The 27,434-nt window shown below is 40.9% G+C and overlaps 1 protein-coding gene across 18 annotated transcripts in view; it reads left to right on the forward strand.

Annotated features, from left to right (window-relative positions):
- The window catches only part of MYCBP2 (MYC binding protein 2), a 217,426-nt gene that overhangs the window by 188,211 nt on the left and 1,781 nt on the right, over positions 1 to 27,434 (forward strand). For 11 of the 18 annotated variants that reach the window (XM_083168824.1, XM_083168829.1, XM_083168837.1 and 8 more), the window contains 25 exons: positions 30 to 274; positions 646 to 813; positions 3,385 to 3,542; positions 3,858 to 4,057; positions 6,592 to 6,750; positions 7,063 to 7,223; positions 7,964 to 8,120; positions 8,218 to 8,442; positions 9,179 to 9,244; positions 9,968 to 10,207; positions 10,618 to 10,707; positions 10,813 to 10,893; positions 12,338 to 12,604; positions 13,777 to 14,060; positions 14,800 to 14,896; positions 15,978 to 16,097; positions 18,733 to 18,834; positions 19,086 to 19,214; positions 20,332 to 20,464; positions 20,786 to 20,889; positions 20,987 to 21,175; positions 24,603 to 24,710; positions 24,938 to 25,147; positions 26,176 to 26,283; positions 26,557 to 26,722. In XM_083168824.1, coding sequence (XP_083024950.1) covers positions 30 to 274; positions 646 to 813; positions 3,385 to 3,542; positions 3,858 to 4,057; positions 6,592 to 6,750; positions 7,063 to 7,223; positions 7,964 to 8,120; positions 8,218 to 8,442; positions 9,179 to 9,244; positions 9,968 to 10,207; positions 10,618 to 10,707; positions 10,813 to 10,893; positions 12,338 to 12,604; positions 13,777 to 14,060; positions 14,800 to 14,896; positions 15,978 to 16,097; positions 18,733 to 18,834; positions 19,086 to 19,214; positions 20,332 to 20,464; positions 20,786 to 20,889; positions 20,987 to 21,175; positions 24,603 to 24,710; positions 24,938 to 25,147; positions 26,176 to 26,283; positions 26,557 to 26,722 — 3,967 coding nt within the window. The remainder of the gene's footprint in view (positions 1 to 29; positions 275 to 645; positions 814 to 3,384; positions 3,543 to 3,857; positions 4,058 to 6,591; positions 6,751 to 7,062; positions 7,224 to 7,963; positions 8,121 to 8,217; positions 8,443 to 9,178; positions 9,245 to 9,967; positions 10,208 to 10,617; positions 10,708 to 10,812; positions 10,894 to 12,337; positions 12,605 to 13,776; positions 14,061 to 14,799; positions 14,897 to 15,977; positions 16,098 to 18,732; positions 18,835 to 19,085; positions 19,215 to 20,331; positions 20,465 to 20,785; positions 20,890 to 20,986; positions 21,176 to 24,602; positions 24,711 to 24,937; positions 25,148 to 26,175; positions 26,284 to 26,556; positions 26,723 to 27,434) is intronic. The other 7 variants (XM_083168827.1, XM_083168841.1, XM_083168838.1 and 4 more) reach the window with 3 other exon arrangements.

Raw genomic sequence — 27,434 nt, forward strand, 5'->3', positions numbered from 1 at the left:
ACAGTAATCTCTTCCCTTAACATCTACAGGTAAAGCAATCCAGACGGAAGCCGGTGCAGGTGAAAATTCCCCGTTCTTTACCCACCATGGAAGCTCATCAAGTAATAAAAGCCAATGCGCTGTTTCTACTCTCCTTGAGCAGTGCAGCAGAGCCCAGTATTCTGTGTTACCACCCTCCAAAGCCCCTTCTATCCCAGCTACCCAGTGTAAAAGAGGGCATTTCTGAAGACATGCCTCCCAAAATGCAGTGCCTCTACCTGCAGACTTTGGCAAGGTAAGTAACCCCCTTCTTACATGCAATATCAGTGCAAATATGGTGTAGTTACAGCTGTACTGTTTCTTCTAAAATCGCATGTAGGCAGTACATATATGCATGAAATTTTAAATGCAAATTACTTAATGAATAGGCTTTTGCTGTTGATGCATTATTACTATTGCTTTGTCCCAAAATACATGTCATGACTGATACACTTTCAAAGAAACAAGAAATGTATCAATGAGGTTTAATAATATTTTAGGCATGTTTTCCTTTTATGTTTATTTATAAATTTGTATTTGAAGAGCAATTTGCTGTAAATGATGCATCAAGATATTACTTAGGTTGGAAGCTGCTTCCATGCTCATCTGCACTTTTCTATCACCCAGACATCATCATGAAAACTTTGTTGGCTACCAGGATGACAACCTCTTCCAGGATGAAATGAGGTATCTTCGCTCTACATCGGTACCTGCTCCTTACATTTCAGTCACTCCTGATGCATGCCCAAATGTCTTTGAGGAACCAGAGAACAATATGAAATCAATGCCTCCCAGGTATTTGTGTTTGTTTTTCTGGATTTTTTAAACATGCCTACTTAATTTTACACTCTTTAAACAAGGGTATTCTGCTAAGGGAAGTTGTTTTACTGTCCAAGGTTAAACATACTGTGTAAAAGAAACCAGACAATCTCTCTTAGTGTGAAAGTGGGTACACACTATTAAGTATATTCAGTGCCATCGGCAAGGATGGCTTTTTTAGTGAGGAAAAGCCATCCTCTCCTTCTAACCCCACTCGCCCTATTGAGTGTTTTGCAAAAACCTTTCCCTTAAACAGCGAGGTCTGCCGCATTTTGTGGCGAGCCCCGCCGTTTTGATGGCCGTACTGGCCGTGCCACCTCTCCTCAGGGAACAGGTGAGGTGAAAACGGCTGTTGAATACTCCGTCAACGAGCTATAGACACTGCTTGCTGTATAGCTCGCCATCAGGGGCTCGCAGCCTGCATTGAATATAACCCTATATGATTTTGAAACGATATGCACGATAATGATATAGTTATCAATATCATTGTGCATATTGTTTAGTGTGTACCCACTATATGGTTGTTAATACACACTCCTGCGGATCATTAACGATAACCCCTATCGTCTGAAATGTGATGGTATTGTCAGTGACTGCATGTTCGGCAGGGACTCCGGTAACGTCACTGATCAATATCATTAATGATATCTTTCAGTGTTTATCCTTGGGTCTTTCACTGTGCCGCCGATATCATTAACTAAATCGGTGGTGCCGCATACTGTAGCTTATAGTGTGTACAGGGCTTAATGTAGTAAATGGTGGTAAACCTGTACCATGAATATGACACAGATGAGGTTTTGTAAAGGAGATCTTGACTTTGGATTGACATGCATTAGGTCGACACAAGCGTAGAGATTGACATGGTAATGGTTGACAAGTGTGCTCAAATGTAAAAATTAACACCAAAAACAATGGAAGGAAATCACATCAACCATTTCTGTGTAGACCTTTTCCCCATGTTAACCTTTTGTAGTCAACCTATAAAACAATGACCTAATTACAGTCAACCCTTTGTCCACACTCTTTGCAAAGTTCTTGCATATAATTGTTACTTAGAGACCAATCATGCGTACAGATCTGATGTTTGTTTGGTACACGTGCCTGAATGGTCCTGGTTAACGTTTTGTGAGTCGGCGACTGGGGCCATTATTAGTATTAAGACCTCTTTCTCTTGACATTTTACCCAAATATGTACTTTTTTTTGTCTTAATTCACATATATTGTACTAAATACTTTTCTTGGAATCAATATTTTTGTTGCAGTGAATTTGTATAAAGTAGCAGATCGAGCATAGCCATGTATTGCACAAGTGACTCGCATCATTATTCTGCTATTAGTACACTAGTAGGGAATTGTGTACAGTGTTTTTAAATCTTATTTGTAGAAGCAGCGAAGCACCACACAGTGTACCACATACAAGTTGGGCTGCGACCGCACAGGAATTAAGCACAGCAGAACATGGCACAAGAAAAAGCAGCAGCATCTGCCCTTCTTCTGCTAGGAATTAAAATCTGGTAATGTATGGGAGCAGATGACCATTTAAACATTTACTCTCAAACGATGGAAAATTTGCTTTCATACATTACCAGATCTCTCTGACCAGAGAGATTAGACAGTTAATCTTATAGTATGTATTCAGCTTTACACAAATTCAGATCTCTACACACGTGTGTACAAAATGTCACACATCAGATTGTTTAGTGCAACCCAGCAATGTCGTTTTGGCTACACCAGTTTGTTTATGTGAAAAAGCTGCACATTTTGGGCGAGAAAAACATTAAATGCGGCAAGGGATATGGTTTTTGGTGAAGGGGCTATTTACTGCAAATTAAGTAACCATGTATGAGATCACAAAATTTAGGAAAAAGAAGTTGAGCATGGAAAATGCTACTATTGATGGAGTCATATGTTGCAAAAAAAATTTAATGTACGAGAACACATCTGTAGAGGTGATGTGCCTTCAAATATTGTGCATTGTCCCCAAGGACGGGCAGAACTTATTCCCTGGTGATGACCTGATAATTGTCACCCTGCTTCTCTAGAGATACCAAGCGGCTTCAATTTTTGCCTTGAAATTTCTGAAATCTTTTCTTGCTTCGAATGGTTTTCATTCAAGTTACAATTGGTTCCTATAGTGTTAGCTTTGTTTGTAAAGAGGCATTGTGCTGAAACTGCAACAATCCAGAATGTTTTAGTAGTGAAACAGAACTGTATTTGCTTGTCCCCCTGTCCAATACCTCACCCCTTATTAGTATAAAAGCATGTTTAAATGGGTTTCATAGTAAACTAAACAATGGAACCCTCGCTTCTTATTTGGGTATATTTGATTATCCACAAAACCAAAAATGAATGCTTAGGCAGAATTGTAGCAGGTGGTACTACTGGCAACCTGCTGCATCTTATTGGAACACCAACATTTTCTTCTGTTGTTTGTAGTGAACTTGTTAGGTTGACATATACAAAAAAAATAACCAAAACTAGCTGGAAGTTAAATAACCTGCAAAATCTTGTGTTTCATTCTGCTAATTGTGTGGTCTTCTCTTGTAGCCTAGAAACAAGCCCTATTACAGACACGGACTCCGCTAAACGTACAGTCTTCCAGCGATCTTACTCTGTGGTGGCCTCTGAGTATGACAAGCAGCACTCTGTCCTTCAGCCACGTGTGAAAGCTATTCCCAGGCGCAGAGTCAACAGTGGAGATGCTGGTAAAATAAATCTGCGGCTCATTATGTCAAGTCATGCTCATACATACATACATACATACATACATACATGCATACATACATACATATAAGGAATAGTATCATTAGATTTGACTATCATTGCACAATTATGTGTTTCTATTTGGATTTATAATTGTGTTGTGGAATTTTATATAGCAGTTGCCTGCTATTGTATTGCTTAGAATAATTGTAAAGGGATGCTGTATTAAGTTGTGTTGAAGTTTTTTATCTGCTAAATTAATTTGGAGAACGACGCTGTTGGTTATTAATACATTTATTGTGTTTATTATGCCACAGAAGTTGGTTCCTCATTGTTGCGACACCCATCTCCAGAGCTGTCTCGCTTGATTTCTGCCCATAGCTCATTGTCCAAAGGAGAGCGAAACTTTCAGTGGCCGGTCTTGGCATTTGTTATTCAACACCATGATCTAGAAGGTCTAGAAATTGCCATGAGACAGGCACTAAGGAAGTCTGCTTGCCGGGTCTTTGCTATGGAAGTAAGTACTTCTACAGATTGTGCTGTGTAGGTTGCATATATTTCCTGTTTCCTATGGGATGTCAGCCACTGTCTGCTTTATTGGTTTAGCTTTTATTTATTGTATGCATATTTAAATGGATTATTAAACAAAATCATTTTTTTTTTAATGTAAAAATAAATGTAGGTTATTAATCAGATCTATTTTACTTCATTGGTTATGTTGCATTGCTGTTATTTAGCTAGGCCTGTTTTTGTGCCATGGGCCAGAGATTGCCACACACAGTCCTCATGGCACTCTAACAGATTATAAATATATTCATTGCTCAGTACAGATGGTTACAGCTAATTGACGGAGGTACTAATTAAGTCACTTATGGCAAATATGGTTGTATTTTTACAACCACCTGGACTGTTAAAACCACATTTGGGAACCTCTGTTTTAAGCATTGATTTGATTGCTGTATACTTGTAATAATGTATACTGTACATAAGTATATCATTAATATTACCGAACACTGTGGCCAGGAAGAACAGCTAGGATAAGAACTATAGTATACACCCTTCCATGTGATATGGACCTGATATTAGGAATTGGACTACACATATGTTGGGTTGGAAAAGTATACAGAAAACATACCTACAGTATGTTCTAAGTAACACTGGCAAGCACTTGACAGCCTGATTAAATGCTGTATATAAAGGCCTTTCTTAATATAATCTTTTACATTGACCCTTAATTTAAGTGCAGGGGACAATTAAAATCTCAAAATATTTTGAGTATATTATGATTTCTTAGGTATATATTGGGTAAATAAGTTTAAAGTAATATTTATTTTTTTGGTACAGTGTGTTTTAAACTGTATTACTTAGTCAACTAGGGGGCAGAGGAACACTAGGTTTAGCCTCGAGGTTAGAGTCTGGGCACCAAGTATAAAAAAAAAAAAAATATTCCCTAACATACCCAGGATACCTATCCATTATACCCTGCCACCAGCCATAGCATGCTAGTTTCAGTTTGGTGCTAGCAGGAGCTGGCATCATTGTGTGGGGGCAGATTTAAGTGGCCCCCGTTCTCTGCCACTCCAGTTACAGTTGCCTGCTTCCACTGTGGGACTGCAGGAAGAAGAGCCCACAGAAGGGGACAGGCAAGTATGGCTGCTTGGGTCAGGTCTAGACAACCCCCACTCCATGCACTAGATCACCAGTTCAGCTTGGGTTCATGTCTACCTCTCTATAGCTGGTCAGGTCATACATTTATCTCCTCCTTGCTCTGATGGATGCTGGTTTATTAAGCACTATTGCCCATTTATTTTGTGCTTGAATGTTCTGTGTGAAGGGAACATTGCAGTGATATAAATTGTAACAGTATTGTTGAGAATGTCAGAAAATAATAATACTGACACCAAGGTATAATGTAAAAACAAAACCGTTTTACTAACTCACAGGTTCTTTTCTACACAAAGACCAAGTTGTTTGCAGCACAAATTGAAGTATCTACAAACTCCCTGGCTGGTTAACATCACACAGCCATCTGTGATTATAGACCAAGCATACAGTCTACACACAATGATACAATCAGTGTAAAGCCCTACAGTGTCCTGGGTTATAGTCTCCAACACTTGCAGCGTCCTGCTTCAGTGGGAATGTGTCCTGTCAGGAACCTCCGATCACAAAGTCCTTTCAGGCATAGACAGGCATAGACAGGCTTCCAGCCCCTGACACTAGCCCTCCTTACAGGCACTAGCTTCTGGCGGCTAGTCCGCATCAGAGGTGCTGCACCTGTGAAATCTTCAGCCCTTTCTAGACTTCCGTGGATAGGGCCTGCTCTGTTCTTGTACCGGTTCTCTGAATGCTTTTCTGTGGTTTTGTGCTGGTCTTCCTTCTTCCTCTTCTCCTTGCTATGTCTTGCTAACTTCTGTGCTGCACCACAAAACGCAACTCCTTTACTACTTGGACAACATGTAAGTGTGTTGGCACCTACCATATGAGATGGTAAATGGTGGGATATCTTTCCATTTAAACTATGCTTTTAATCTTTTTTGGGTAGGGGATGCTTATAAAAATATATACAATTTTAATGCCCTGTACACGCTGTTTGATGTGGTCTGTTTTTCTATTAGATTTTGCTTATACAGTATAAGCAAAATCTAATGTAAATCAAACGCATTTGATTTCTATTTGATCCCGATGTGCGGCATCAAAATCGAACAGAAAAATAGACAGTGCAGGCAAGACCTATATAATACAGTCCTGTACTGTATATTCCAAATCAAATGTGTTTGACTGTGCGCTTCAATCCTGATCAAATCGGGATTGAATCGCAAGGCAATCGCACCGTGTGTACAACCCTTAAACATGGATTCTTGTGCAGTAGTATATTACTTAATTTGGCTGAATATATGTTATAAAAGCTTTCTGCCTTTGGTTTTCATATATATTATTTTGTTAATAATTGTAAATAAATACATGCATAGAATACAAAGTTTGTTATTTCTGCATTCTAAACAGGTGATTGTATTACTACTTATAACCTCGGCCTGTTTGTATGTTTAGGCATTCAATTGGCTGCTCTGCAATGTCATCCAGACTACATCTCTGCATGATATATTGTGGCACTTTGTGGCATCTCTCACTCCTGCACCCATGGAACCAGAAGAGGAGGAGGATGAGGAGAATAAGGCAAATAAAGAAAATGCAGAGCAAGTATGTGCTGTCAGTATCTCAGTACCACTTATCACCTTATTGTCTGTATTTTATGTTTGCTTTCCGGTCTTCGTAAACTCTATATTATACTGTATATCCTGTGTTGCATACTGTATACTGGTAGCTCATAAAAATGTATATAGTTTTATGTCTGGGGAAAATCTACCACACACACACAATATTCTGTTGCAGTTATTTCTTTTTGTGTGTTCCTATGTTGTGTCAAAATATAGGTTATGTTTTTATTGTTGGTGCGAGTGGTCTCCAATACAGTTTTGTATTTGCTGTTAATAACTTTATCATTGTTTTTGTGTGTTTCAGGAAAAAGATACAAGAGTGTGTGAGCATCCACTTTCGGACATAGTTATTGCTGGAGAAGCAGCACATCCCTTGCCTGACACATTCCACCGTCTTCTCCAAACTATTTCTGATTTAATGATGTCCCTTCCTGGGGGTAGTTCACTGCAACAGATGGCACTAAGGTGACTATGGTGCAGCCAATTTCACTCTGAAAAAAACACCAGTGTGTCTTTTCTTAAAACAAATCATAGTGCAAAAGGAATTTGTACACAGTGTGCAGTTATTCTGAGTCTTGGTATTTAGTGATACTGCATCTATGAGACAGAATTTAGGATCATGGGGTAATAGCATGCTCATTTTATAGTCCAAGAAGCAGAATAAATAGGAATGTGCTTTTAAGGTGCGTACACTCAGGCATAAAATCCCTGGCAATATGTAAGCGGAGTGACCTTTTTGCCAGCAATTGGGGTGTGTTTTCAGCCCCCTAATGGTCGCTGGTCGCAGGAGCATGCTCCTCTGACCAGCGACTTTACCCGCCTCTTCTCCCGGCAGTGTGTCGTTTTCATCAGCGATCATCTCTGGTAGCTGATGAAAATGGAAAACACTGAGCAATATGATTGATGAGCAATATATTGCTAGCAACATATTGCCAGCGATTATAATGCTCCTTGTGTACACAGCTTTTAGAGAGTACAGTATAGCAAGCAGCTGTCATTTGTGAATTGAACACCTTAAGTAATGTGTGATTAATGAATCACTTAGAACATTAAATAGCAAGTTCATGATGGGAAAATAAGAAAGCTTTGCAAAATACCACAACGTTGTATGTGACGCATATTTTTAACTGTAAATGTCTGAAGCGATAATGATTGGAGATACTGAATTACAGCCAAAGAATGTTTTTGCTTTTATTTTACTTCAGGTGTTGGAGTCTTAAGTTCAAGCAGTCTGACCACCAGTTTCTTCACCAGAGTAATGTATTCCATCACATTAACAACATTCTTTCCAAGTCCGATGATGGAGACAGTGAGGAGAGTTTTAATATCAGTGTGCAGTCTGGATTTGAAGCAATGAGCCAGGTAAGCGTAATACATCAATTATCTGATTGTAAGCTTCCCTTGGATAACCTAGCCACGTTCTCTATGCATTCTGAATACCAATTGTGCTTTCTTCTAGGAACTGTGTTTGGTGACTTCACTGAAAGACATGACCAGCATTGTGGACATTAAGACTTCTAGCAGACCAGCAATGATTGGAAGCTTAACAGATGGGTCTACTGAAACATTCTGGGAGTCAGGAGATGAAGATAAGAATAAAACAAAGAGCATCACAATAAATTGTGTGAAAGGAATAAATGCACGCTATGTATCGGTCCATGTAGACAACTCTCGCGACTTAGGGGTATCTATGACTACTACACTCATATTGAGAAATTGTTTTCAGATCATTCCATTTATATTGAACAAAGAACGTTGATAAATTAAGGAGGCATTCTTGTACTGTTAGCTAGCACAACACCAGCATGCCTACACAGACCAGGAGATTCCAATGTTATTTTTAAAAACCATGTGTAGCTTTAGTCACCTGCCAAGCTACAGAGTATACTAAATCCATTTTTGCTGTGCAGCTAATCAGTGCTTTCCTATGGCTCATGGAAACCTATCTGACCCATAATTACATCTCTTTCAAATACCTAAAATGATGGTTTTCCTGCCACTACTTAATTCTATTATTTTGTTGTCACAATGTGCATCATATTTGTAAAGTATTTTTAATTATATACAAATTAACATTTGTTAATACTGTCATGTATCTGGTTAAAACTAACCTTTAAAAGAAAATATTTGCAGTTTACATAAGTACAGTAGGAATGTTTTTCTTGCTCTTTAGATTTTGTATACCCACTTAAGGTGCCCATACACAGTACAATTGCTGGGTGCGATGAGATGCGCGCTCCCGCACATATCTCATTGCACAGCTCAAAAAGTCTGTGCTGCACATACTTTTTGTACTAGATCTCATCTCATTGCATTGCAAAACCTATGGGATGCAATGCAATGTAGTCCAAAGGTGTACCGTGTATGGGCACCTTTACACTTTGTATGCAACACATGACAAATTGGTTTTGTTTTCGCAGAACAAAGTCACTTCAATGACATTTTTATGTGGCAAGACTGTGGAAGACCTATGTAGAATTAAACAGGTAAAGCATTCTGTTGTTGTTGTATGGTATATGTCATTAAAGAATTGTTGATTTTAATACAAATATTAAAGGAATGACAGCATGAATTTGTGACTACGTAGTTCATGTAATGCAGTGTTTATTAGATCACAGGTTCCCAAACTCGGTCCTCAGGACCCCACACAGTGCATGTTTTGCAGGTCTCCTCACAGAATCAAGTGAAACAATTCGCTTCACCTTTGGATCTTTTAAGATGTCAGTCAGTAATTAGTGCACCTGCCAGGTGACATGGAAAACGCGAACTGTGTAGGGTCCTGAGGAATGACCCCTGTTTTAGATCACTTAGCTAGGGAAAGCCCCCCCCCCCCCCCCAAAAAAAAAACCTCATTAGATGGCGCTCTATGGAGTGCAATCTATTATTTTAGACTTTGACAATCTGCATGATATCTGAAGAACATTGCACAGACGGTGGCCCAGATGTACTAAGCTTCAAAAAGTGATAAACTGCCAGCCAATCAGCTCCTAGCTTCCATGTTACAGGCTGGGTATAAAAAATGACATGTAGAATCTGGTTGTTTCTCACTCTCCACTCTATCACTTTTTGAAGCATAGTAAATCTGGCCTTGTAAGTTTTTCTTATTTGCAATATTCTCATTGTAATTATTTCTCTCAAAAAAAGCAAACTACAAGAATTTGTGTTGCTCTGTAGATGAACTATATTAATGTGCATTTTATCCCTACAAGGCTGACCTGGATACCAGACACATTGGATGGGTAACTAGCGAGCTTCCTGGAGGAGATAATCACATCATAAAGATCGAGATGAAAGGTCCAGAGAATACACTGAGAGTGCGACAAGTAAAAGTGCTTGGCTGGAAAGATGGCGAGTCCATTAAAATAGGCGGACAGATTTCTGCCAGTGTGGCTCAGCAAAGGAACTGTGAAGCCGAGACACTACGTGTGTTCAGACTGATAACGTCACAGGTTTGATTTATAAATAAATACTCATTCATCACTTCAGATTAGTAGTCATTTAGTAGGACCGTTTTATGCTTTTATGTTATCGGTAGCTTTAGTCCATCTACAGTATAATAATCATCCTATGAGCACGTGTTGTTTACAAGCGATAGATTATTGTGAACAAATATATTTACCCACTCTCCAATTCACTCCGTTTCTTGCAATGTCTTGCAAATACACACTGCCATTATTGCTTGTGTTCTCCTCCCCTTTTTACCTCCCACTGTTAACACCCTATTTCCCCGCCCCATTTAAAAAGCGTTCTAGTTCTGGGAGTGTGTAGGCAGAAGTTTTGTCTGTAGTGTGTTCTAATGAATAGTTGTAGGGTGGTTCTGAATCATTCTTTTGGATAAAATGTCTACTTTTTTAAACAGGTATTTGGCAAGCTGATCTCTGGAGATGCCGAGCCCACACCCGAGCAAGAGGAAAAAGCTCTGCTGTCTTCACCTGAAGGAGATGACAAGGTACATTGCTGCTATGTTCCATGTTATATAAGGTGAAGGTTTCTGCCTCAGAGGACAGAGATGTGTACATAAAAAATTGAATATGTTCTTTTGTATATCTTGTAGGCAACATCTGATGCTGACCTGAAGGAGCATATGGTTGGCATTATATTTAGCAGGAGTAAACTCACAAACCTACAAAAACAGGTATTTATATCTGCTTTACTTCCTTCTCTCCTGTATTAATAAAATATGTTGAAATCATTTTAGAAAAAGTGTTGTCCACATTTGTTATATTTAAATGTGTGTATATTACATCAGACTTGGATACACCATAAATCATCAACTGTACAACATTGGTTTAGTATAGAACAAGAGACGTGACGTAAACAAGTTATTCATGTTCTCTGGTTTCCTACAACACTGTAAACCCAATACAAACAGAAAATAAAATGAACTGTTTATCTAGAGTTAAAGGAGTATGTGTTATTATAGGCAACCAATAGGAAATTGTAAACAAAAAAGGAACACTGCGCTTAATAATAAACTATAATATATATTTATATTCTAAGTTCTTGCACAACTCTCCCTTCTCTGTTCCTTTTATGTGAACTTGAGTTGCAGCTATTTACTTTTTTGAAACAAACGTGTTGCTCTCTGTAAAACAGATAGCCCTAGTGTTCTGCTGAAAGACAGCTAAACTTAAATGTCTGTCAATTCTAAGAGGTTAGCTATGCACGTCTATTCAGGTATTCCATAATGAATTTAAAAAATTGATGAACATCTGCTATAGTTATTAAGTCTAATTATTACTGTTAACAGTAGTTAAGAAAGATTTAGTACCAGGTATATAAGGAGTACTAATAACTACAGCTGCACTATTCAGAGCATTATTTTTTAAAAACATTCATTCTCTTGTGTAAAGTCCCATGCACACTAGGTGATATTGTTAACAATATCACTCAGAAAGGGGCTTCTGAGTAATATTGTTCACAATATCATCGTGTGGACACTAATATTGTTAATGATGCACACTCACCCGCGTCATTAATGATGATTGATATCTACCGAACATGCACATCAATTTGGCAATAAAGTCAAACAACCCGCATGTTCCCAGGGGCCATCACTGAACGGTACTGGTGGCCAACATTGTTCAGTGTGTACCAGCAATATTGGCCGCCCGGGTCCGTGGCCGATATGGTTAACTGTATCAGCTGCTGTCTGGTAATGTGTATGGGTCTTTACTTAAAATTTTGAAGGAAACATTTTGCATTTTGAGTTGAATGTGTCAAGTTTAATCTTGATTTTATCTCTAATAATTTCTAGATATTGAATCTACACAGAACACCAAGTGCTGTGTTATCTACCTAGTATAATCACATTTGAGGGTGCCTAGCACTCCTGGCTTCTCACATTAGTCAGTTCTAACCATATGATAATGCTTTGGGTACCACTAGCAAGAAAGGTGCTGCTGTTAAGGCCAGCTCACTGAAGAGGAAGCAGAAACAGCTGTGCCAAGGAGTGCTCTTTTTTGTGGGTTATATTTGCAAAACACTTAATGTGTACATTGATGAAAAAAGGACAGACCTTCACAAGTCAGATTACTGTTCTCTTGAATTGACCACTTACTGAAGACTTTTGACTTTAGGTGTGTGCTCACATAGTACAAGCGATCAGAATGGAAGCAACACGTGTTCGTGAAGAGTGGGAACATGCCATTTCGAGTAAGGAAAATGCTAATTCACAGCCAAATGATGAAGACGCCTCCTCTGATGCTTACTGCTTTGAGCTGCTGTCCATGGTGCTTGCTCTGAGTGGATCCAATGTTGGCAGACAATATTTAGCTCAGCAGCTGACATTACTGCAAGATCTCTTCCACCTGCTGCACACAGCTTCCCCCAGAGTGCAGAGACAAGTGAGTGATTGACTAAATCTACTGCATGGTCACCTAATGGTGGATAAGCACCCATACAAGGCTTCAAAACTATACCCCTTTTACACCTAAATCCAGGAAGCTAACCTTTGCTTTGATATTTGTTAACTTTGGGTGGTTTCCAGGCATTTTGACTGAAACACTGGGCAGTATTCAACTAACCCCCTTGCACAGGCTGTTTCCACCTTGCTGGGTTTTTAGAGCGACGTGGAAACGGCATGTGCGGCTGCCAAAACAGCGAGGCTCATGCATTAGCTACAAACCTCGCCGTTTGGGGGAATGCAGCAAGGATTCCACCGGAACTTGGAACCGGTGAGCGGCCGGCGCGTGGGTTAAACGGCGAGTGTCTCTTGTTTTCAGCAATCCTCACCGTTTAACCCCCTTGTCGGCCGCATTGAATATGGCTCTTTGTTCTACACTAAGGACTAGACTGTATTATGTGTTGGTGAGATCAGTGTACAATATTCATATACATTTATGACCACATATCATATGCTTTTTTCATCTTCTGTCTGTAAATAACGTGGTCAAATCAACAATATCCAAAAATGAACAGACCCATACAGTGGGAATCCCTCAACAATTTAAATATTGCAAAAAAAAAAAAAAGTGCCGATGTTATGGCCATTCTGAAAAAAGCTGACACACATTTAAAAGAGCACTTGAGAAATAGGAAGTAATGCACAGAGAATAGTTAACTGTGTAGAGGTTAGGTGTTCTTCTAGAGACATTCAGGGAGCAGATGATGGCTGGCATAAGGGGTATAGCAAAACACAGAAGGCATCTGGAGGAAGTTAAAGAAAGGTGGGACACTGAACAAGATGGAGCTCTACTAACCACAGCTTTACATTGTCATAAAAATCTGTCCTAATTCATTGCATATATTAAAGTTGATTTCAGTCTCCATAGAAAGGAACGTAGTAAAGCAATAGGTTGTTAATTTTGTGCGACAGAGGAGACCGAAAAATAAACTACTATAATCTGCAACTTCTTGTGGCTTGTTCTGACTACAGATAAAAAAAGTATGGTGAATTATTATTATTTTTTTAATGTAGAAACCTCAGGAATCCTTGTAACAGTGTGTAAGTATAAACCCGACGGCTATTCATGAAAAATTCATAAATAGCTTGTGCTTTTCTGTGTCCATTTTACAGGTAACCTCCTTGCTGCGTCGTGTCTTACCGGAGGTGACTCCATCTCGCCTTGCTAGTATCATAGGTGTAAAGTCTCTCCCACCAGCTGATATCAGTGACATTATCCACTCAACAGAGAAAGGAGACTGGAACAAGCTTGGGATCTTGGATATGTTCCTGGGATGCATTGCTAAAGCACTCACAGTCCAGTTAAAGGCCAAGGGTACACCCATCACTGGCACCGCAGGAATGAGCGCTGGGAAAGGGGTCACTACTGTCACTTTGCCAATGATTTTTAATTCCAGGTACAGTTTAGAAGTTTCCTTTTTGTTTAACTTTTTCTGAAATGCTTACATAATAGGTACATTTTTGTCACGCGTTTCAGGGATAGGTAGTCCAGATGGAACCTTATTTCTAATGCAGAAATATGCTAACTCTACCCACAAACTAGATAATTATCAGAAATTATATATTGCTTTTCCACTGAAGTTGCGGGTCTGACTTGATATTTGGAACACCATTCCAAACTCTTTCAGACTCTTGCTCCAACCGCTGGTGTCACTGTCCCCACCCTTGGAAAATGTAATCGCTGCAGGAAGCAGCCAGGTGCGTTTCCGTCCTCCCCATGATGTAAACCTAAGATGGGTTAGCTTACCTGTTTACACTGTCCCTTAACCCAGGTCCTTCCCGGGACCAACCCTGCCAGCTAGCTGGATTGCATTCCAAGGCCAGTAGACCCAGATTAACCCTTTTTCCACTGAGCTGCGTTCTGGGTTATTGCTGCAGTAACCAGGGTATTGGCTGCAGTAGAAAAAGGGGTATTAGTGAAAACTACTCAGGCTGTAATGTACAAATTAGAGATGTATTTCATAGGCATTTTGTTTTATTTTAAAAGTACAACTTTGTTATAGCATCTGCTAATCAACATTGGATGTCTTTAAAATGAGAAAACAGTAAGTTCAAAAAACCGCTAATGATGAAGTATGTATTAATGAGAAGCCTTTGTGGATATTTACTTGGTATCATTTTTTTGTTCTCGATCAGCTACCTAAGAAGAGGAGAAAGTCACTGGTGGATGAAGGGTTCTACACCAACTCAGATATCAGAGATTATTATTAAATTAATTAAAGACATGGCAGCTGTAAGTTTTTCAACACTGATGCATAAGGCTACTTATGTGTGATATTTGTATTACATTTATGTTTTTCCTCATGTTTATTGGATATATGAATGTATTTCTTGTCATTGTGTTCTAATGTGTTACTTTTTTTTCTGTTGTAATTCACTGTTTTATGTATCATTCATGCATGATTAGTTCCTGCCCATCCAAACACAAAGTACTGTAGCACCCTGTTCAACTAAGATACTTGTATTATCTGGATCCATTAATTTCTCAAAGTACAACCTGCCCATCTTTTTACTTCGGCAAGCCCACGTCCTCTCTGTCGAGAGCAGTAGGGTCTAAGCGCTCTAGTGCTGAGGCCGTACTAGGCGCGAACCTCGGCTTCATTAGAGCGCTAATACTCCATTGCGCATGCGTAGATCACCGAAAAATGCCCGCTGAGCCATTTTCTGTTGATTTATGCAACGCTCCCGCAGAAGCCCGGGGGTATTTCCAAAATGGCTTTAGTGTGGGTCCTCCTGGGATTCAGGGACCCATGTGTACACTGAACCCATTATAGCTATGCCACTGTTTGGTAGCTAAATGAACTCTCCTAAGTAAATCGTCTTATTTACTTGTGAGTATTATACCTTTAGAACTTCTAAATAAATGAGTGGATTCAACCAGCACAAAAATGTTTTTTCATTAGCAAAAAGCAGCTGAATGTTGATCAGTGCAAATATATATATATATATATATATATATATATATATATATATATATATGTATATGTCAGGGCCGCACCAAGGGTTTGTAGTGCCCTGTGCAAGAATCTTTAGGACCTTGGGTGGATGTTGAGTTCTTGTTGTTTGGAGGCAAGCCTTCACAACCATACCATTAAATGTAGTGTTATCTAGCTACCTCATATGTATCCATCGGCTATCTGCTTTGTTTAGGCTGAATAGATGGTCCCAGTGGTTATCTGCCCTCAAATTATATGTAACATGTGCTTCTGACATCACATAGCAGAATCTTCTATTGAATAACGGCCTAATGAGAAAAGGAAAGAAATGTAAAAGTCCACCACATGATTTATCCTCTGCTTCCTGTGTTTCAATAGGGACACCTTTCAGAGGCATGGTCTCGTGTTACAAAAAATGCAATTGCAGAGACAATCATTGCACTGACAAAGATGGAGGAGGAATATCGGTCCCCTGTACGATGTATCGCCACTACCAGGGTAAGATTTTGGCATTTAGTTATTTGTCATAATATTTTGCAAATGATACAAATAGTTTGGATTGCTTTTCAAATTTGCTGTAGTAAAGTCCAATGTTTGTATGAATTCAAATTAATTACTGTACCCAAAAAGGCAGAAAGACCATGACTGCTAAATAAATGAGGACTGAAAGAGGATGGTGATTGTGGTTACATTTATTTATATTTGGACTTCATCATCAATGTTCTGTCATTGTTGACCACTCCTCCTAGGGTGACTCATACACTCGCCAAACCAATCATGTACAGTTTGTAGGGGAGTGTTTGCTGCCACCCACAAACACTTTCACTAGCAATTGCTTACATCTGGGTGGTTTATATTGCTTATGCAGCACCTCTTTGTATGTGATTGTGGTTGGTTACACATTCACAATGTCTACATTGGGCGGTATTCAATGAGAATACCTGCGAGGTGCAGCGAATCCTTTTTAGGATTCGCTGCACATTCGCCACGTTCCGGAGCCAGCGGGCTCCGGTATTCAACGTGTCAGGGGCTCGCTGCCCCTGACTGGCGAATATGAGCTCCTGCGGCGATTGCCGCAGGGAGCCTGAGGACGGTGGCAGGCAGAGAGATGGAAGTCTCTCTGCCTGGCCCAGAACGTTTGTGGGGGTTAGGTGGGCTCCCCGGGTGCCAGGCAGCACAGGCTGCCCCCCGGGGGTGCCAGCAGGGGACCTATATTCACTATACCCGATCGTAACGATCAGGTGCAGTGAATATATGAATATGTAATGAGCGGCTCGGCTCCGGCGCCCCCTGCTGGCTGCTGTGTTAAAAAAAAAAAAATTCAATTAAATATATATTCAGGTGCTTACAGCACATGAATAAAAATAGCATGCCCCTCCTCAGAATAAAATTCCTGATTTTTAGACACCAAATGTAAAAAACAAAACACTTTATTTTAAAAGTTCACATTCCACTTCTCCATAAAAAGATAGCGATTGCTACTCGGTGAATCATGGCGAAAAAAACCTTCAAATGTATTCGCCATGTGGTCATTGAATAGGGTGATTCACCGTTTTAGTCAGAAATTCGCCAAACAGCACAAATTCGCCATAAAAACATGGCGAATCAGGCTCATTGAATACCGCCCTCTGTCTTAATGTCAATGTACATAATTTTGATACGCACAGGAGGACAACACTGAGCATGTCACAAGCTACAATGTCAACGTTGTGAATAATAACAAAATATTTTGATTTTAAGATTAATTAGCCCTATAGAAAAAGGCATAGTTAAGCTACAGAATATTAATATTTTGATAATGTTAGCATTATGAATGCCAACCTGCCATCAGACCATGTCATCATTTTAACTGTCTCTGTAGAGTTTCAGGCAGTGTGTTCTACTCCTGGCACTGGATTGCCCACAGGACGGACACCCAGGGAACTGATTAGATGGTTAGCTCTCATCATAAGTCAGCAATTAACAGTGTTTTTTTTTTTATTACTTGGAGCCCCAGGTGGTGCGCCAAACACCCAGTGCTTGACCTAAATTGTGCATAGGGGCATACGTACCTATGGACCTTCTCTCAAAGGAGAATGGCCCTGTTGCTCCCCTAACCCCTCTCAGTCAAAAGGCAGAGGAGGGCAAATAGGGATCGGTGGTTCCTTGTCGCCGAAGCTTGGAGAGATCCTCTTCCCTCAACCACCGGAAGGGTTAGGGCGGATGGGTCCTCGGCGGAGCTTGGAGAACACCTCAGTGGGTTTCCCTCTGCCTTACGGATTGGGGTTACCCTCGGGAACCACAGTTCTCCTCCGAAGGAGAGTGCTTTAGCATATGGGGAAGTGGGTAGCCCATAAGTGTCATACCTACAGCCCCAAAAAAGTGTTCCAAACGAAAAACAGAAAACATCGCATCTGAGCTAAGCTGGACGTTTTGCTGTCTTCTCATCAGAGGCTACGAACCTCTGAACTGGGAGCAATCTACTCAGCCACAGCATTTCCTCGCTCCTAGACCAGGCCTTTAGCTGTCTCTCCATTAGAGGCTGCAATAGCCCTCTAGAGAGCTATCTACTTCACCCCTTCAGGCCCGAAGTCGTACCCCCCCCCCCCCCCCGTCCTCCCCCCACCAATGGTACAGCAGCAGGGTGCGGTACTCAACGGAGCCTTTCTCTGCATCATAACGAGTTCTTCCCCCCAAAAAACTTGCATTTGCTAGATACTAAGTCCAGTATTTCCCATTCTTGCCAGGAGCCTGTCCAGAGCCATTGATAAGAACGGAAACAGATAGCAAATAACAGGTGTAACACCCGGATGCAGGATTATTGCTCAAACACAGCGCTATAAATGTGGTGTTATGCATCGCATACTGAGAATACAAATGCTATACACTCAGCATGTAGAGAGTATAATCTGCAATACATGGGCTTTAATGCCTTTTTTATACAGCTTTTACATACAGACTGGCAGGTCCTTTTAACCTATCCTGGTTGATTGAATAATTTTGCCTGCAAATCAACAAGGACCGTTGCACACCTATAACATATCTTTTGCAACAAGGTATTTTCTTCCATCATGGCATATTACACATTAAATAGATATTAGAAATGTTTTTACTTTTCTATTGGTGAATCTTACTTTTCATAAATATATTTTAGCTGTGGCTGGCTGTAGCATCATTGTGCGTGCTTGATCAAGATCACGTGGATCGGTTATCTTCCGGGAGGTGGATGGGGAAGGATGGGCAGCAAAAACAAATGGTAACTTTTCTCGCTGCTTTTAGAAAGATTGACTAATAATTATTTTAATTCAATTGTTTCATTGTTCTCATTTTTTAACCTGCCTTTTGAGAATGTTTTCCCGGCTCATGTACAAGTCTGTGCTAGAACTAGGCAACCTGCTATAATTTTCACATACATACATGTTTTATTACAAATGTGCTCTTTATATAATTTAGCAGAGATATTGGAAATATGATTTATTAATGAATTTCTCTTTTGTTTTTTCTCAGCCAATGTGCGACAATCATGACGATGGTGAAACTGCTGCAATCATTTTATGCAATGCTTGTGGGAACCTTTGCACAGACTGTGACCGCTTTCTGCACCTCCACCGGCGAACCAAGTCCCATCAAAGACAGGTAAAGTGAGGCAGAGCTACTTCCATTTAGAACACTAATGCAGTGGTTCCCAAACTGTGTGCCTTGGTACCAAGTTTGGGTTGGGACTCCTGCAAGGGTGCACGGAGTTTGTGGTCCAGAACCAATTCAAATTATTTAGGATCAATGTAATAGGTAAAACCAGTGCTTGTGGCTTCCAATCATAACACATATGGACAAAGATGTGAATCTGTCCCTCCCCAATTTTCTACATTTCTCAATAAGAGACTTTTGGCCTAGGGGGTGCCATAAAGAAAATTCTTATACTTTAGGGCACCATGATTTTAAAAAGTTTGGGAGCCACTGCACTAATGCATTCTAAGGACAGCCAACTGAATACAATGGCATTTTCTAAAACTAACAATCAACACACATACTTCTGAATAAATGGGCAAGTTATTACTTTTAAATATTGCACCTTTACCTGTGACCATATTCATCTAAATAAATGTTACAGCTGTCAATGTTCCCTCATACATCTTTCACGCAGTCGCACCTAACAGCTCCTTTCTCGTATACCAGGTCCCTGGGACTGCTAGCTAGCTTTTTTTTAATGTATATAATATTTCTTTCATCCTGTGGTGTGGGGTGGAACCATAGCAGCAGGCAACAAGGAGTATAACTTCTCGAGTGCAGTCCAGGCCCCTCCTCCGTTCTGAAACATCTGTTGTTGCTAGGAGACTGCTGATTAGTTTTATAAGTGACCGTTTTATATAATTGTGCGACTGAGTCTCTGAATCTGCATACAAAGTGCTCCAAAATGACAGTCACTGGCTGGCTTTTTCCATATCAAGTTCTGTTTGGCTTAATGTACACATTCAAGCTTCAAAAATGATAAAATAGAGAGTGATAAACCATGAGCCAATCAGCTCCTAACTGCCATATTGCAGGATACATCTGGCCCTCAGTCACTCGCGGATACACAAGTGGCACATAACAAATTACTCTGCTCAGACAGCTCCGCTCACTAGTGAAAGGCATCTCCCGCTGCATGGCATATTGAGGCTAGACGTATACAGACATCTATAGAACACAATTCAATCACATCCTCGTGTGCTGATATGAGATTTTATTTAGCTGTTTTTTCTATTTTCTGTAGGTTTTCAAAGAAGAGGAAGAAGCTATCAAGGTTGATCTGCATGAGGGCTGTGGAAGAACAAAGTTGTTCTGGTTGATGGCCCTCGCAGACTCTAAAACTATGAAAGCCATGGTAGAATTCAGGGAGCAGACGGGTACGTTTATTAGATATAACAGATATATCACTCATTCTGTGATCTGTCATAATCACATATTCTATAGTTTTCTCTTGTGTCTGTCTCTGCGTTAGCTGCTGATTTTATTTTCTTCTCTCTAGCGGAGGATACCCTATGGCCTTATACGTTTGTTTGTTTTTTTATAATTCTGTAACCCTTCAGTTTACATGTTCTTTTATCCATGACCTGAGAACCAGTAATCAGTGTTCACCACCACACATGTTACTACTTTCTGTATCTCCTTGTCCTATAAAGTCATATATATATACTGTAACACATGCTATGGTTTGTTTGCTGTAGGGAAACCTGCGAGCAGCAGCTCTGAAACATGCCGCTTCTGTGGCTCCAGAAATGGGACCGAGCTATCGGCAGTGGGCAGTGTGTGCTCTGATGCAGATTGCCAGGTGAGTACAGAAGCCCCAGTGACTCTTCTGGCAGTGCTGCTGCTTTCACACTGGTGCTACTATGATATGATGCAATTGTTTTTATTTTTTATTCCAGGAGTATGCAAAGAGCGCTTGTAGCAAGACTCATCCATGTGGGCATCCATGCGGGGGGGTGAAGAATGAGGACCACTGTTTGCCTTGCCTTCATGGTTGCGATAAAAGTGCAACAAGTCTAAAACAGGATGCAGATGACATGTGCATGATATGCTTTACAGAGGCACTCTCCGCTGCTCCCGCTATCCAGGTAATATATTGGGAATGTGGCAATGCGATTCCTTTTCACATATGTGATTAACAATAGTTTATAATACAGGGTGTCCCTAAAGTCTGGGTACATAGACAAAAATGCATATTACACCATTTTTTTGACTTGTGTGCTGCACGGATTGACCGGCTTTTGCCATCTTTTTGGGACCCACCAGATATACACGTGGTCACCTTAGACGCTGGTTGGTGGGCTAGAACCTAAGTTATTGCTCAATATTACATAGCAGAGCTTTATATTGTAGAGTTTGCATAAGAACTGTATTCCTGTCTTTGTTGAACTACACGTGTCTAGACTTTAGGGACACCCTGTACATTAAGATCTCCCACCTTTCATTCATTTAGGTACTTCTGTAGTTTCACGGCGCCACCGCGCGCACAGTCTGTAACAGAAACTTGGCAGCCTGCCAGAGGCTCTGTTTCACTGTGCGCGTGCCGCTCTAGCTCTGTCTGACTGAGCTTGTGCCGCTCTAGCTGGACGTAAACAGCGTAGCGGCCGGCCAGCAGCAGCGGCGCTGCCCAGGCGCTGACAGGTCAATGTCACTGTGGCACTTGTAGTTCCACAGTGAAATAGACAGCGCCTGGGCACCGCTGACAACGGGGGTATGTTAAAGTGGACACCCCGGCACAGCGATGCCGGGGCTTCTAAACTGTACGCGAGATTCAGACGCAACTGCGTCTGAATCTCGAGTCACATAGATAGCCGCTAAGAAGCCAGAAAGCCTGGATTCAGACGTGGCCCTAGGGTAACACTATTGAAACCCACCCTCAGTGCCACTAGTGGACGCCACAGCTGTGGACCGTGTAAATCCCACTATCCACGCCCACCCGAAGCGTAGCGAGTGGCAGCGGTACGCGTCCTACAACCTTTTCATACCCCCACTATCCACGTCGGCGTGGAGTTGAGAATAGATTAGTGTGGCGAGCGCAGTGAGGGGACGCGGATACCTTCACAGCTATCCGCGTCCCCTCGCGGGCTTCACAGGTGTCAGCGTCCGCTCGCCACGCTTCGGGCTCGGTGCGTGGCGAGCGGACGCTGACACCTGTGAAGCCCGCGAGGGGACGCGGATAGCTGTGAAGGTATCCTCGTCCTCTCGCGGGGCTCGCTGCGCTCGCCACACTAATCTATTCTCAACTCCACGCCGACGTGGATAGTGGGGGTATGAAAAGGTCGTAGGACGCGGGGCTCGCTGCGCTCGCCACGCTTCGGGTGGGCGTGGATAGTGGGATTTACACGGTCCACAGCTGTGGCGTCCACTAGTGGCACTGAGGGTGGCTTTCAATAGTGTTCCCCTAGGGCCACCTAAACTTCTTAGCGGCTATCTAAGCGACTCGAGATTCAGACGCAGTTGCGTCTGAATCTCGCGTACAGTTTAGAAGCCCCGGCATCGTTGTGCCTAGAGCGGCATGCGCACGGTTAATCAGAGCCTCTGGCAGGCTGCCAAGTTTCATAGCTAGAGCGGCACGCGAGCCTCTGCACTTCCGGCACCGTGAAACTACAGAAGTACCTTCATTTATTTTACTGTAAGTGGGCTGTTTCTTCATTGTTGCAGTTAAAATTAATTCTGTTAAGAATAAATCACCTTATGCACGGTCTATTGACAAAAGACCCAGGTTCCACAAAGAACGTGATCCTTCCAGCATTATTGGAATATCAGATTTAGCATTGTGCTCGTTTTACTATATTCAGAGTGTTCATTTATGGATTAATGTAAAATATCACTTTTATTGCTTAGTCACAAAGTTTACACTTTGACAAAAGTGATGCTTTTGGCAGTTACACTTTCTATCCATTTAGAATGGGGAGACCAGTATAGACTGATGTAACAATGGGCCTTATTCTGGTTGGTGCGGCCGGGCCGTACGCGTACGTTCCGGGGTTTTTCTTGATCTGCGCATGCGTACATTCGCTAATGCGCAGGCGCGAACACTCCACAACGCTTACGGACGGGTCTCTCCGTGCGAAAAAACCTGTACGCGAGTGTACGGGCATTGGGGGCGGCATAGGGGCGTGTTGAGGGGAGCGGCCGAAATAATGAGGGAAAATGGGCGTAAACATGGGCGTACACGGGGGTGTGCACCAAAAATGAGCGGTGCTACTACCGCACGATCGCCTAAAGCACCGTTCATTTCGGACACAAAACAGGCGGCCGCCAACCGCCAGCTCAGACCACCCCTACAGATACCGCATGCCTGCGTGCGCCTGGGTTTGCTAGATTACTACTCAAACACATACACCTGAATGTAATAAGCAATGCTGCAGTCTATTAAGTCCAAACCATGATTTCACTACCTGCAAGCCACACACAGCACTCAAACACATTGGAAGCTTATCTTTCTATACTTCTCTACATTTAAAGGTTTGTTTAATTTAAGGTAAGAATCTTTTTAAGACCTGCTTTTATATGCTAAGGTAGGTATTTGTTAAACAGTTAGACACATTCACTACGTGCTTTCATAGACTTTACTCAGTAGCACACTCAATCTACACAAGTCGACATGTGTCAACGTGTTCACTCTAATACAAACATAGGTTTTGTATTTATGATACAATAACATAAACCACATCTAACACCTACAAAGGATGTTTCAGCAATGTTTTAAGCCCATGCCCACTATTTTGCACATTAATTAATTCAATAATTTAATTAATTTTCATAATTATAGTTGAAAGGCAAGATTTGCAGGTCCATATATGTGAAGGGTATGCCAGCGTACACGGACGTACGCTCACTCTCATGAGCGGTGACATAAGCTGAGTTTTCTATTGAAAACAATAGGGACCCGTCCGTGCAAGCTGGCGTACGCTCAGATAGCCGCAAGAAGTCGGTGGGAAGACGGACGAGAGACGTCCGTAAACTGTGGCGTACGCTCAATTGTACGCCAGTTGTCGGAGTGTAAGGGCTGGTCCGTCCGTGTACGTTGGCGTACGCTCAATTGTACGCCACTCCCCTTCGACGGTGTTTCTGCCCGTACGTATGCGGCTGATTTGTGGGTGGACTTAACCCCAACGGCCGCATACGGATAGCGTATGTTAATAGCGAACGTACGCACGTTTGGCCGCTACGATCAGAATAACCTCCAATGTGTGTGGCTATGGTGTACTGAGGTACACTAGTCTACTTCCTGTACAGTCTTCATCTCACTTTCGATTTCATTTTCATGTTTGCCATTGAAAAAAAAAGTTTGTGTTTTATAAGCGACTCCATTTCCCACTTTCTAGTATTTTAGAACATGTTTGTGTTATATAGCAGGGTATAGTCAGTATATGTAACTATGTAACTTTCTCCTCCAAATATTTTTTAAAAAATGATCTATGTGCTTACTGCCATTACGCATATCCCCAAATTAGCTGTGTAAAAAGGGGCTTGATCAATAATAAAAAAAAAATTCTTATGTGTTTATAGCTGGATTGCAGCCACGTGTTTCACCTGCAGTGCTGTAGACGGGTTCTGGAAAACAGGTGGCTGGGACCACGGATAACCTTTGGCTTTATGACCTGTCCTATCTGCAAGGTAATTAGCGTTTCAGTGGTATATTTCATGTAAGAGTCCCTATTGTCTTTCATTTTACTTTTAATATTTCCAATTTGTAGAGAACGACATTTTCCATGTAGAAAATAGAACTTGGGCCTTTTGTTTAGTCAGCCTATGCACCGTGAAATCTTGTCATGGGTGATGTGCAATGCTGTCTAATGTGAATAACAAACTTTACTACTACTTTTATCTCCCAACATTTGTAGAACAAAATAAATCATACAGTGTTAAAGGATCTTCTGGATCCAATCAAAGATCTTTATGAAGATGTAAGAAGGAAGGCTCTGATGAGGCTGGAATATGAAGGACTGCACAAGAGTGATGCAATCACAACCCCAGGAGTCCGGTATTATAATGACCCAGCCAGCTATGCTATGAACAGATACGCTTACTATGTCTGCTACAAATGCAAAAAGGTAATTCTGCTGTTTGTATGATCTACTGAGGCTGACCGCTTATTTCCTAGAGCAATGAGCGAGTGTTGTCATTAATAGTTGTTTCTTCGCTCGCCCCTGATACTGCCTACAGAACTGACTTTGGACTTTGTCACACAGGTGTACTGATAATGCCATTAATTGCTAACGCTTTAAAGATGACAGTTAAGGTCATCTGTGTCTAGATCACTTAGAAATTAAGTATGAATTGCTTCATGTGTATACCCATAATCCCACGCTTCGCCGTCGCTTGCTCAGATTTTTAGCGCATGCAGGCAAAATATAGATAGATTTCCTAGCATGTGCATAAAGAACACTGGTTAGCACAGATCACTCAACATGCATCGCTATGTGTGTATGGGTGATCTAGCCACAGGTAAGTTTAAGAGAAATCGCCCAGTGTCTTGGGGATTTAGAAAGGGAGAATATTCATGGTCTCCTTTGTTTCTGCTCATTGTGCGGTTGTGGGTTGCCTACTGTTTATACACAACAATTGACCTCTGCACCCCTGAATGAGGTGTTTGTTGGATTATACACAGGCTATTCATTTATTGACTTTAAAAAGCCCAGTGTATTTTTTCTTGTGCAAATGCTATAGTTGGCTCACTGTAGGGAATACAGCAGACTTACAGTAACACCAGGTAGATGTACACGTCAGCTTGTTCTTAGGAACAGCTCAGAAGAGTTCTCTCCCACTGTAACATCTAAGAAACAGATGAGATAAATAAGACTAGTACATGGTTTAAAGGGTGTGTGGTATATATAACATGGCTTCATAATAGAATATCAATTTAACATCCTTTATGGCCCTGCAGTTATATGCGTATGTCCCAGTGGATGCAGTGGCTCCAGCAAGGCTCTCATGTGAATGTCACATCTGCTAGAGACCTATTAGGGAGTATCGAATTTGTATAGTATTTTGACCCTACCTTCACCACTGTTCAATTTCTGCAAATAAAATGTAATCTACCTCATATATGTGAATAGCTGAATTATTCTTCCTGTTTCAGGCATATTTTGGCGGTGAAGCGCGTTGTGATGCAGAAGCCGGCCAAGGAGATGACTATGATCCAAGAGAGCTGATTTGTGGAGCGTGTTCAGATGTATCCAGGGCTCAGGTACGGTTATTTTTTTTTCTGTGTACAAAGTTCACTTAACTCCATCAGGTTTTACTGTAGTTACTAAATAATGCAGTAATATGCTACACATTTGAAGCAGATTTGGTTATTCGTACACTGTAGGCCATTTGCTGAAGACCTGTTGGTATAATTGCAGTGTTTTGTGTGTGGACTTGTTTGCACCTCTACAGTTCCTGTATTGTCTGTTTTATAAGTATACATAGTAACATTTTAGAGGTGTACAACGCTGAAACGGTTTTGTTTCCTATGCAGATGTGCCCAAAACATGGTACAGATTTCCTAGAATACAAGTGTCGTTACTGCTGCTCGGTGGCTGTCTTTTTCTGCTTTGGAACAACACATTTTTGTAATGCTTGCCATGATGACTTCCAGAGAATGACCAGCATTCTTAAAGAAGAACTTCCACATTGTCCTGCAGGTTAGTGTGGTAATGTATTTGTGACCTCGCTAGTCACATGGCTCTGTCATGCTGCAATCTTTATTAAAAAGTATTGTGACTTGGCCTTACTTTAACCTTTTGCAGTCAAAAACTTTTTTTTTTTTTTTTTTTTAATTCAAACAGTCTGGTTTAAATTTTTTTTATAAATTTTATTTATTTATTTTTTTATTAAAAAAATAGTCTACATTGTATGCTGAACAATGTTAATGTTCTTATTTCAAAGTGGCTCAACACTGGATCTGCTACTAGCACTAGGGCTGTTGGACTTGAAAGGGTTAACATTCCATCAGCCAGTAACTGATGGAACAAAACAATATCTGGAACTCCTTAGAAAGTAGTGGCTGAGTGTGATATATTTTCTAGATAGTCACAATGTCGACTTTCAATATGTTCTAGTTTTTAATGCTGATTCTTTACAGGTTAACATTCAGCATGTCAAGACGTAAATAATGTCGACCTAGTATTTTTAGTGTTATTCTAACAATATTGTTATACCTTAATAGAAATGTTGACCGTATAACAATGTCAACATTTTAGTAATGCAGCATTTTAACCATGTCAATATCATTATTGTGTTGACATTGTGAATGTTAACTTGGTGAATGCATACCTAGAGGATACTGTTAGCGTTACATGAATCATTTCTTGGTGCATCAAACCTTGCATAGAGAGAAAGTGCCAATCAACCCGC

This window comes from Crinia signifera, chromosome 2, assembly GCF_055691185.1.
Source record: "Crinia signifera chromosome 2, ASM5569118v1, whole genome shotgun sequence".
Lineage (NCBI taxonomy): Eukaryota > Metazoa > Chordata > Amphibia > Anura > Myobatrachidae > Crinia > Crinia signifera.